At 44.6% G+C, this 11669-nt stretch overlaps 1 protein-coding gene across 1 annotated transcript; it reads left to right on the forward strand.

Moving 5' to 3' along the window:
* Nucleotides 1-3819: 3819 nt before the first annotated feature.
* hsp90b1 (heat shock protein 90, beta (grp94), member 1) lies at nucleotides 3820-11538 on the forward strand. Its single transcript, XM_042080832.1, has 12 exons — nucleotides 3820-3975; nucleotides 5257-5359; nucleotides 5798-5939; nucleotides 6627-6743; nucleotides 7474-7805; nucleotides 8623-8734; nucleotides 9175-9309; nucleotides 9805-9921; nucleotides 10381-10518; nucleotides 10656-10733; nucleotides 10945-11010; nucleotides 11235-11538. Exons 1-12 carry the CDS (start codon nucleotides 3927-3929, stop codon nucleotides 11517-11519), a joined length of 1674 nt encoding a protein of 557 aa, XP_041936766.1. The 5' UTR covers nucleotides 3820-3926; the 3' UTR covers nucleotides 11520-11538.
* Nucleotides 11539-11669: the final 131 nt, after the last annotated feature.

Here is an 11669-nt window from a genome sequence, read left to right on the forward strand (position 1 = left end):
GGACCCTTGAGACCAACATACCATAAAAGATTCTTCATCCTCAGTGCCACGGTTCAGGTAGTTATTTAGGAAAAACGGCTTTTTTTGCGGTTCGGGGGGCCCAGCACTGGGGGGGTGGGGGAGTGGCCCCCGGGGACGAAACAAAATTTTTCCGTAAAAGTCTAGTGGGGCTACATACCCACCAAATTTCATGTGCCCCGGTGGTTCGGTGTCCCGGGTATCGTTGACCAAAAATTCAGGAAGTAGATGACGGGGGGGAACTTTGACAATCCCTATATGACCGCTTCGCTAGCTTCACTAGCGGCGGTCATAATTAATCTCTTAATTCTTCATCAATTGTGCTTTTCATTTGATTCATACCCACCATCAGTCCCCACCCCCACCCCCCGCATTAAACTTCAGAACTCCCACATTCTTCTCCAGTTTGTCAAGACGGATGACAGAGCCAGGGGACACAAAAGTGTTGAGTGTATTCATTACCTTCATGGCTTTTGACAAGACACGTAGTGCATGGTCATTTATTTAATGTGCCATTCATGATGCCAGTGTTGAAGGATGCCTTCAAGGTCTGAAACAAAGCATGAACTCACAGCACCTTGGACTGGGAGGCAGGCGTAGCCCACCCACCCTCCTGCCCCTAAGAAAACCAGCTGGCTACTGTTACACATCTGATGACAACATTTGTGAGGACAGGACATAGCCAGGAATAATAGAGCAGAAAAGAGATATTTAATAGATAGATTAGAGATATTTAATCTAAAAATAATGACAATTCCCTTTTCAGTCATAACGCTCAGGGATTATGCATTAGTCCAGAGTTAAACTCTGTGCTCTGTTCGTGGTGTTTTAACAAGCATGTATTTTCCTCTGTGCAAATGTCTTTCGTTTGTGGCTGAACATGGCCAGTGCAGTAGGGGCCAGTTTCATGCCTGGGTTAGCAAATTTGAATTTGCTCTGCAGGTCCATCTGAACACCTTACCATTGAAGACCAAAAAACGATCACAACTGCTTATCTGGCTTGGGCCTGGCTTTATTTGATGACGGATAGAGGAATACAGTTAAAGGCCCCCTAAAGATTTTTTTTTTTATGCTGTAGGGGGACCCCAAGAGCATAGATATTAGAAAGCTAGATACCGCATTGTATACATTGATAACACAACACAAACAATGGCTGCGCTAATGGCATCAGTGTTAAACAACATGGTGTGTATTTTCATTGCAACTGAGTAAACACTTTGTTTAGAAGAGGGATGTGTTTGCTGTACTTTCAGAAAGATTTTAAAAGTTTAATGTACTAATTTTAGTTTAAGTCATTCCGTTTAATTAATAAGTTTAATTCACTTATAGTTATGCCCCTTGGCAATTGTAGCCTATGTGAATGAAAGGTCCCCAGACTCACTCTCCATCTCAATTGAGATTTAAAAATCCGTCTGGTGTCAGCCAGGCTTTGCCTCTAAGGAATTGGGCCTAAAATAGCAGCATATTACTTTCTGAAGACTCACAGACGTGTCTCCTACACAAATTATAATGACTAGGTTGGAGTACTGTATTCTTAGCCCAGACCTTTCTCTCTTTCTCTCAGCCTCTCCATCCATCAGTTCTTCCAGCTCTTCCGTTCACCCTGCACTTAATAATTCACCTGCTCTTCAGTCGGGGCAGTTGTGGCCTACTGGTTAGGGCTTTGGGCTTGGAACCGAAGGGTTGCCGATTTGATCCCCGACCCAGTAGGAATGGCTAAAGTGCTCTTGAGCAAGGCACCTAACCCCTCACTGCTCCAGGTTAGTGTGTGCTTCACCTCACTGTGTGCTGAGTGTGTTTCACTAATTCACGGATGGGATAAATGCAGAGACCAAATCCCTTGTATACGCATTACGCAAGTACACTTGGTCTAGAAACCTGATTTACATTTACATTCTTCCTCCAGAGACACTGTTGTTGATGCCGAGACAGGTGTGAGACCTTTGTCCCAGAACACACACGAGGTCTGACTGGTTTATGATGTCCAGTCTGGTCCCTAGCTGTTGGGTGGGTTTTGGGGTGCCGATTAATGCTTGGCATTCAGTCACTGTACATTCACGGGGCTGAAGCATGTGCCTTGTGCCTGACACAGCTGGTCCAGGTAGGGGATTGGAACACCTCAGGCAGGCCCACTCCTCCAGCGGGTCTGCAGGGACAGTGCACAGGTAAGGCCTCCAGGAGGATCGCTCTCATAGATATATATATACTGACTAGATGTCGCCTTGACTAGTGCTGTTCATTGGAACAAATGCGTCAATCGAGACGCCATCTTGCCGCGGTGATCCACTCCTCTATAATGCATTAACGTCAATCTGAGCAAAGATCTAACGAAAATAAAATCACCATAAATCGTCAAAATCTCCAGCAATTATCTAGTTTTTTGGGTTGCTCCAACTGACAGGCATGTATTTATGGTCGAGTCTAGAGAAAACTAAGCTTTTGACGATAATAAAGATACATTTTACCCGTCTAGCCCCATAGACTCCCATTCATTCTGCACTAGCTAGCGGCGGCCCCTAGAGGAACAATGAGTGAACTGCAACCAGGTTCGATACAATGAAAGTAAACAGGCTCTCCATAGACAGGCTCTGGTTGAGGCCACATACCTCTCGTCTCGTTTACTCGTATAAGTTGTAATCTTACCAGAAGTTGCTGTAGATCTGTAGAACATTTACTTCCGTGCTTTAACATGGTCTGCTACTTCATACGCCAGTCGTTACTTTTTTAATCATGGGCCAATGCTATGGGCAAACGAGATGTAGCTTAATTCACAAATGTCAAAGCCATGAGAAAAGTGATTTTCTTACGTTTCAACAACAACGAAACCGAGTTTGCCATCATTGTGAGAAGTTCCCAAATTTGTCACTAATCACTAAAAAGGTTTTCTGTCGCTAGGGATGGCCAAACGTCGCTAAATAGGTAACACTGACAATAAGGGAGAACTAGTTTAGAGCTTCAGATCCCCGCTACAAGATGGCGGCGGTGTTGACGCATGCAGAGAAGCCGAAGGCGACATCTAGTCAGTATATATATCTATGGATCGCTCTCTGCTGGGGAGGGCGCAGAAAGGTTCTGCTTCACTTGGCTCTCCTCCCCCCAAAGGCTCACCCCTCGTCATGGCAACCTGCTCAGGCTTCCCCCGAGATCTGCAATGCACAAAATAAAGTGAGTGTAAGAGAGTTTGTGTGTGTGTGTGTGAGAGAGAGAGGTGATGAACAGGTTAATGATTAAGGTCTACAAAATGTGAGATGTGAGTGATACAACAGTAGCCTAACCAAACACACTTTATAACCTTAGGCTACACACTTTATAATCCTGCTATCCTGGCTATCTGACACGTATCCCGACTGTTGTAGGCCTAATTCTGTTCAGGATACAGATGATGAACAATTAAATTCCAAACTCAGTGTGTACGCTATGCAACATACTCTCCGCTTTCAAAATCTTACCAACCATGCAATGCAAACGTAACTATTTGAAAATGTTTACATTTCACTGAACGATACAATGCACGTTGTCGACCTTGGTTTGGTGAAATGTACAAGACAAGGAACCGCATAGCAACAGTTATCAGAGAGCGGTAGTCAAGGTAAACGTCTTGAATTCCCCGGATGTATGACCGGCCTGTCAGAAAACGTTCACGCTCGACATCCACTTCATCCAATGAAATCCAGCCACGATTTTCGGGTGTTAAATCGGACATGTAAGGCCATGATTGGAAGACGTATGCCGCTGATCGCTCTGCTATTGGTTCTGTGTTGTGCGTGGGTAACAGCGATTGGTCAGCTAAGGTAGTCCGCCTCCATCAAACTAGTCCTTTCATAAAGTCGACTACAGATCGGCCATCCGCGCAGATCCCATCCGAAGGACTGTAAAAGGCATCCTGAAGTGAATTTTACTTCATCAAAATGAAGCGTTTATGGATCTTAGGTCTTCTATGTGCTCTTCTTGCCTTCAGTAAGTAACGTTAGCTAATCTTAGTCATTAATTTTAGAGTTTGCTACCTAACGTAAACCTCACATTTTATTTGCAGACCCTCATGACTTATGCCGGGTTTCTTTTCATTCCTGCGTTTTGAACTTGAATGATGGCTAGTAAGCTAACGTTATAAATAATGTCTTTGTTGTCAAATTGACAGGTCATGTTGTTATTCAGATTTTTGCTGATAAGTTGAGTCAGTTGAATTCCATTTGATTTAATAGTTCATTAAGTTACTGTGGCCATCTATTGAAGAACGTTAACGTTGTAGGATACTGTGAGGTGGATGGGCTGCAGGCAAGACTGATTAATTTTGCTTCTCGAAGTTTCCTCTTGAATATTTTAAGGTAACGTTAATTTGGAAGCTGGATAATGCTAACGTTAACCCCAACGACTTTCCACGTGTGAACCTTAACGTTAATGCAAAGTGTATATAGGCCAACTCGGCGTGCATTTTTAGCTTTCTGTACAACAGAATAACGCAGGATTTTGCATACGGATGTGTTGGGAGCTAGGTTTTACGGGAACTTGGCTGACCGGCTAACGTTAGGTTAGCAGCTAACGTTAACGTCGTCAGGAACGGTAACGGTAGTCATAAACGCGGACCAACGTTAGCTCGCTTTCTAGGTTGACTGTGGTAACGATATGACGATGCACGTCCCAGCATAACATTTAATTCGTCACTCCGTGCTAAACATAGCAAACGTTAACATACAACTTCAAACTAAACGTGCCTCAACGTTCTGGCTTCACTTCTCAGCGCGCGAGGTGAATTTCCCTTTTCCTCTCAAGGAAAAGCACCCCCTGACCGATGGCTGACGGCAGCGTTTGTTCTCCCATTTAACGTTAGGTCCATAACTAGGTGTGAGATGGAGTAAAGTGTCCGTCAGTTGTCATCTCTATCATCGGCCAAGTTGAACAACATGTGAATAAATATGATAATCTAACATGGTAGCACAGGCCTAAAGTCGACGGGGGCAGCGGGACAACACCAAGGAACTAATTTCTAATCTGAACAACTGATTTCATCAACCTCAAAAGCCCAAATTAGCCCCGCTACTTATATCATCCTGACGGGTCCATCACAAGGGTTTGGTTAGAGTTGTGTCTTTATTAGATTGTGTAGTATCTGGCTGGAGATTGCCTTTCAGATGGAGAATGTGTGTGTAGTTCTCCATCTCTGGGTTGGTGTTTGATATGACCACAAAACTGCATCAGTTATTATTTGTGTTTGTAAAAGAAAATGGTTTATCTTTGCAGCATCTGTGCAGGCAGAAGATGATCTTGACATTGACGGAACCGTGGAGGACGATCTAGGAAAAAGCAGAGATGGTTCCAAGACAGATGATGAAGTTGTACAAAGGTGTGTGTGTGTGTGTGTGTGTGTGTGTGTGTGTGTGTGTGTGTGTGTGTGTGTGTGTGTGTGTGTGTGTGTGTACTTGCTTAGCTGAGCCGAAAGTAACAGCCATATAAGACCGCTGTTGCTCTCCATTGCTTTTTCCAAAACACAGAACATCTAATTTTAGGTGAACTTCCCACTGGTCTGTTGCCAAAAAGATCTGAAGCTGCAGCTGTTACTTACACCTTATGACTTGATAGAGTTCTGTTCCTCTCATGAGACTGTGCTGTAAACCTCCCAGTGGGGTATTTTATGAAGGGGGGTGGGGTAGGCAAGGCATCGTAACTGAACTGTCTTGACTTGCCTCAGGCCTCCCAGGGCTGTGCTGGGGGTTGAGATGAGTCTATTGGGACTCCATCACATCTGCTTCTTCACCCCAATCTGCCTTTCTGTTTCCATCAGGGAGGAAGAAGCTATTCAACTGGATGGATTGAACGCAGCGCAGATTAAGGAAATTCGAGATAAGTCGGAAAAGCATGCCTTCCAGGCTGAGGTCAACCGCATGATGAAGCTCATCATCAACTCCCTGTACAAGAACAAGGAGGTGAGGGGCGCACCTGATGCAGGTGTTATGAGGGGCGCACCTGATGCAGGTGTTATGAGGGGCGCACCTGATGCAGGTGTTATGAGGGGCGCACCTGATGCAGGTGTTATGAGGGGCGCACCTGATGCAGGTGTTATGAGGGGCGCACCTGATGCAGGTGTTATGAGGGGCGCACCTGATGCAGGTGTTATGAGGGGCGCACCTGATGCAGGTGTTATGAGGGGCGCACCTGATGCAGGTGTTATGCAAGGGGCGCACCTGATACAGGTGTTCTGTTTGTTGAATTGCCTGCAAAACTCACTGACTTAAAAACAACCCACGATATCAAGATTGTTGTTGTGCTTCTGTGGTTTGCTCTGCCTCTGATGTGCTACATCCGGCAGCAAAGACTGCAGCATAATATTTATAATATTTGAATGCACCAGTATTTCTTCAACATGTCTGTTATCTAGCACATCAAAGTTATTATTTGATGCGTGATGGTCTCAGAGCTGGTGTTACTCTGAGAGGGTAACCACTAGCTGTGTGTGTGTGTGTGTGTGTGTGTGTGTGTTACTCTGCGAGGCTAACCGCTAGCTGTTGAGTGTATGACTGCTGTAATCAGCACACTGTCTTGTGACGAGGTAGTAACTTTCATTAAATAACCTTTCACCCCCCCTCTCCTCCCGCCCTGTCTTGCTGACTCAGATCTTCTTGAGGGAGCTCATCTCCAACGCTTCTGACGCCCTGGACAAGATCCGCTTGCTCTCGCTGACCAGGGATGATGCCTTGGCTGCCAACGAAGAACTGACCGTGAAGATTAAGGTGGGCATGGTTTTCATGCCCTCTCTACACATCATATTTAATATTTTCCTGTGAGACAGCAAGCCAGTGTGTATTCCTACAACATGGAAATGGGCCTTTTGACTTTACATATGTTTTGCAAAAAGTCTGGTATCGTTTAGCCAGTGCCCTATCCAGACAGATATGTGTGACAGGGCCATATGTGAGGCATTTGCTGTGGTGGATAGGCTTTCTGTCAAAACATGATGACCTAGTTGTCACTATCAGAGTCATTTGTTTGGTAGGTGCTCTTTCGGAAGTCACAGATAGATAATATCCGTTTTTTTTATGACTTGGCACAGTCTTGTATTATGACCGTAAATGTCACCTGCTGAAAGCGACAACGATAAGGAAATATGTGCTCATATTGTGACCGCAGATTATTTAGGTAATATTCAAACTAAGAAATATGAATGCCCTTTGCATTTTTAGAGAAGAAAAAACAATGATTGTTTCTCACTTCAGGCAAGAAAAGGCAACCAGACAACTCTGGAGTGATGTGTAAAAAGCAATTAAGAGTTGAAAAGAAAAAAAATAGACAAATGTAACATTTAAAATCCAAATCAGAACAAAAGTAGTTTGAGGGATGTGAATTGGGGGACACTAATCATCCTGGCAGCCATTCTTCGCAGTTGGGGGAATGGGTGTCATTGCATGCTGGGATGCCTGGAGACATTCTAAACCTTAACCTTCCTGTTTGTGCTGTCGCCAGGCTGACAAGGAGAAGAACCTGCTCCACATCACCGACACAGGCATCGGCATGACCAAAGAGGATCTGGTGAAGAACCTGGGAACCATCGCCAAGTCCGGCACCAGCGAATTCCTCAACAAGATGACCGACATGCAGACAGAGGGCCAGTCCACGTCCGAGCTGATTGGCCAGTTCGGCGTTGGCTTCTACTCCGCCTTCCTGGTGGCCGACAAGGTCATCGTCACGTCCAAGCACAACAACGGCACGCAGCACATCTGGGAGTCGGACTCCAACGAGTTTTCAGTCATCGAGGACCCGCGCGGAGACACCCTGGGGCGCGGAACTACCATCACGTAAGTGCAGCAGGACGTGGGGCTTCGCCAGAAGGGAATCAGTGCTCTAATCTAAGCAACCGTGAAGGGATTAGTTAAGGGTTTGTATGTGTGATGGTTTTCTATAAATGGCAAGGTCACATTACTGCTTATGAAGGGAGAACCTGTGATTTCCAAAAGAAGTTGCAAGATTAGAAGTCAGGTTTGTCTGTCTCTTAACACTATTGATTCCGGGGAAATGGGGTTTACTTCAAATGATATGCGTAAGATATCTGATGTTTAATGATATGCGTAAGATATCTAATGTTTAATGATATGCGTAAGATATCTAATGTTTAATGATATGCGTAAGATATCTAATGTTTAATGATATGCGTAAGATATCTAATGTTTAATGATATGCGTAAGATATCTAATGTTTAATGATATGCGTAAGATATCTGATGTTTAATGATATGCGTAAGATATCTGATGTTTAATGATATGCGTAAGATATCTGATGTTTAATGATATGCGTAAGATATCTGATGTTTAATGATATGCGTAAGATATCTGATGTTTAATGATATGCGTAAGATATCTGATGTTTAATGATATGCGTAAGATATCTGATGTTTAATGATATGCGTAAGATATCTAATGTTTAATGATATGCGTAAGATATCTAATGTTTAATGATATGCGTAAGATATCTAATGTTTAATGATATGCGTAAGATATCTAATGTTTAATTTGGTAAAGTTGATATTTCAAGGATATGTCTATACAATCATAACTTTAGGGTTTGAATGAAGAGGGTGTCTTTTTAAGTCTGTGATGTTGTCTTTCTTCGCCACAGGCTCGTGATGAAAGAGGAGGCCTCTGATTACCTGGAGCTGGAGACCATTAAGAACCTGGTCAGGAAGTACTCGCAGTTCATCAACTTCCCCATCTACGTCTGGAGCAGCAAGGCACGTTTCACATCGGCATGCACACACAGTGTTTCCCACAGAATTGAATTCCATTTGTGGTGGTTGGTTTGCAAAATTAACTTGAATACAACAGTTTTTAACAAATTAGCACAGCGTGGTTATGATGCTAACCAGATTTAAGCACAATTTAGTACAACCTGGAAAATCATTGTGTGGTGGTCAATGTTGATATTGTGGTGGGCCGCCACAAATAAGTCAATGTATGGGAAACACTGATACATACACATGGACTGTTATACCAAAGAATTCCATGCCACTGTTGGTGGTTAAAAGAAATAAGTCAAATGTTCATGACATTTGATCAGAAATGAGTGCTTAGCAGATAAAGTGGCAAATTAACAATTGCATTTAAAATTGTTGCATTTTTTGCGACGATGAAATTCATGGCTGTTACTTATCTACTTCCCTCCTCCCGCCAGACGGAAACGGTAGAGGAGCCCATCGATGAGGATGACGAGGCTGCCAAGGAGGAGGCCAAAGAGGAGGACGCCACTGAGGATGAGGTAGAGGTGGAGGAGGAAGAGGAGAAGGAGGACAAGCCCAAGACCAAGAAGGTAAAACCCCAAAACCCCAGGGCTCGCTTCTCCCACACCCCAGGGCCCGCTTCTCCCACACCCCAGGGCTCGCTTCTCCCACACCCCAGGGCCTGCTTCTCCCACACTGGACACTGTTCAATTTCAAATTTATTCATATAGTATTCTACATTTGGGCTGGTACAATTCTTTTCATAGTCGATTAATTTGTTGATTATTTTATAAAACAGAAATGCAGAGTCTGTGAGGGGCTAGTCAAAGTGCTGGAGCATATACATTCAGATATATTCTGTCAGGCAGAGAGTAGGATCATTTCAATGTGATTTCATAGTACACTAAAGTACTTTGAAGCTTGTTTATGTCTATGTTTATGCTGCTATATAAAATAACACAATTGGATATAGTGAAAGCAAGTCTCTCTCTCTCTCTCTCTCTCTCTCTCTCTCTCTCTCTCTCTCTCTCTCTCTCTCTCTCTCTCTCTCTCTCTCTCTCTCTCTCTCTCTCTCTCTCTCTCAGGTGGAGAAGACGGTGTGGGACTGGGAGCTGATGAACGACATTAAGCCCATCTGGCAGCGCCCCTCTAGGGAGGTGGAGGAGGACGAGTATAAGGCCTTCTACAAGACCTTCTCCAAGGTGAGCCATAACGCACCCATTCAAATGTACCACAATCTAGTGGCGTATGTAGCAATACGCCATATTAAGAAACCATGACCAGTCCTCCTTGCAGTGGGTGAAATAAGATCCGTTTAGCTGACACGTTTATCCAAAGCCACTTACAAATGAGGATGGTCATTCAAGCTTCTGAGAAAAAGGAGGTTTTAGAGTAACACTACTGCCTTTACGTACAACACAAGATGACCAGATGGTGGCGGTGTAGACTAAATGTTTACCAGATAAGTAATCAAGTGGCTGATGTATCCCTTCACTAGAACGTTGGGATGTGTTTCTATAGAGATAGTGTCCGTAGCTAGGGTTTGCCATTGGCCGCTATGGTACAAGTCCTCCTAACTCTGAACTACAATACCCAGTAGCCAGTGACCAGGCCGATTTTTCTTTCAGTTTAATTGAGTGCATGTGTGTGTCTGTTTAAAGGACTCGGACGAGCCCCTTGGTCACATCCACTTCACGGCGGAGGGAGAGGTCACCTTTAAGTCCATCCTGTTTGTGCCCGCTGCTGCTCCGCGTGGCCTTTTTGATGAATACGGCTCCAAGAAGAATGACTTCATCAAGGTACATGCGCGCGCGCACACACACACACACACACACACAACACACACACACACACACACACACACACACACACATACATACACATACAGCTGTTGGTTTGTTGTTTGGTATAACATGCTTCCAATGTCTCTCCCCAGCTGTTTGTACGCAGAGTGTTCATCACTGATGATTTCCACGACATGATGCCCAAGTACCTCAACTTTGTCAGGGGTGTGGTAAGTCCAGTTGTGCTTGTTCCACTTCCTGAGTTTACATTTGTATGTGCCTTAACCAGCAGTGCCTTCACGTGGGGATACATTTGAAAATAATTTCTGCTTTCTAATGATTTTTGTATTGCCAGAATCTTGCATTTCAGATTGCCATAGTTACAGTTGCATAGCACTGGGCTGTGTGCAGGAAATCTAATTCTGTCTGTTCTCCTGTCAGGTGGACTCTGATGACCTGCCCCTCAACGTCTCCAGGGAGACCCTGCAGCAGCACAAACTGCTGAAGGTAAGACTCGTGCAGAACGATCAGCAACAATGTGTCAGACATGCAGTCTTCCGAGTGACACGAGCGTGTTCTCTAGCTCCGCACACGAGCGTGTTCTCTAGCTCCGCACACGAGCGTGTTCTCTAGCTCCGCACACGAGCGTGTTCTCTAGCTCCGCACACGAGCGTGTTCTCTAGCTCCGCACTGGGCAGTTTTTAACCGACCCTTTCCAACCACCTCCGCAGGTCATCCGCAAGAAGCTGGTGCGCAAGACCCTGGACATGATCAAGAAGATCGCCGAGGAGGTGTACAACGAGAAGTTCTGGAAGGAGTTTGGCACCAACATCAAGCTGGGCGTGATCGAGGACCACTCCAACCGCACCCGCCTGGCCAAGCTGCTGCGCTTCCAGACGTCCAACAGCGAGAAGGAGCCAGCCAGCCTGGAGCAGTATGTGGAGAGGATGAAGGAGAAGCAGGACAAGATCTACTTCATGGCTGCCACCAGCAGGAAGGAGGTATGGCGAGCCTGAGGTGTCAAAAAGATTGTGTTTGTCATGTGTTTTTATTTTTTTATTTTTTTTAAATGTTTACAGTTCAGTTTGGTGTCAGTTGTGGATGCATTAGATGTTTGATTCATTTTCATTCATTTGATTAAATGTCAAATAATGACCAATATGAAG

Source organism: Alosa sapidissima, chromosome 23 (assembly GCF_018492685.1).
Source record: "Alosa sapidissima isolate fAloSap1 chromosome 23, fAloSap1.pri, whole genome shotgun sequence".
NCBI lineage: Eukaryota > Metazoa > Chordata > Actinopteri > Clupeiformes > Clupeidae > Alosa > Alosa sapidissima.

What these genes read in the sequence shown, in the direction of transcription:
- hsp90b1 (XM_042080832.1), top strand. Translation starts at nt 3,927, where the DNA reads ATGAAGCGTTTATGGATCTTAGGTCTTCTATGTGCTCTTCTTGCCTTC. An exon ending in CCCTGTACAAGAACAAGGAG is followed by an intron (nt 5,940 to 6,626) that starts GTGAGGGGCGCA and finishes TTGCTGACTCAG; the next exon opens with ATCTTCTTGAGGGAGCTCAT. An exon ending in AGCAGCACAAACTGCTGAAG is followed by an intron (nt 11,011 to 11,234) that starts GTAAGACTCGTG and finishes CCACCTCCGCAG; the next exon opens with GTCATCCGCAAGAAGCTGGT.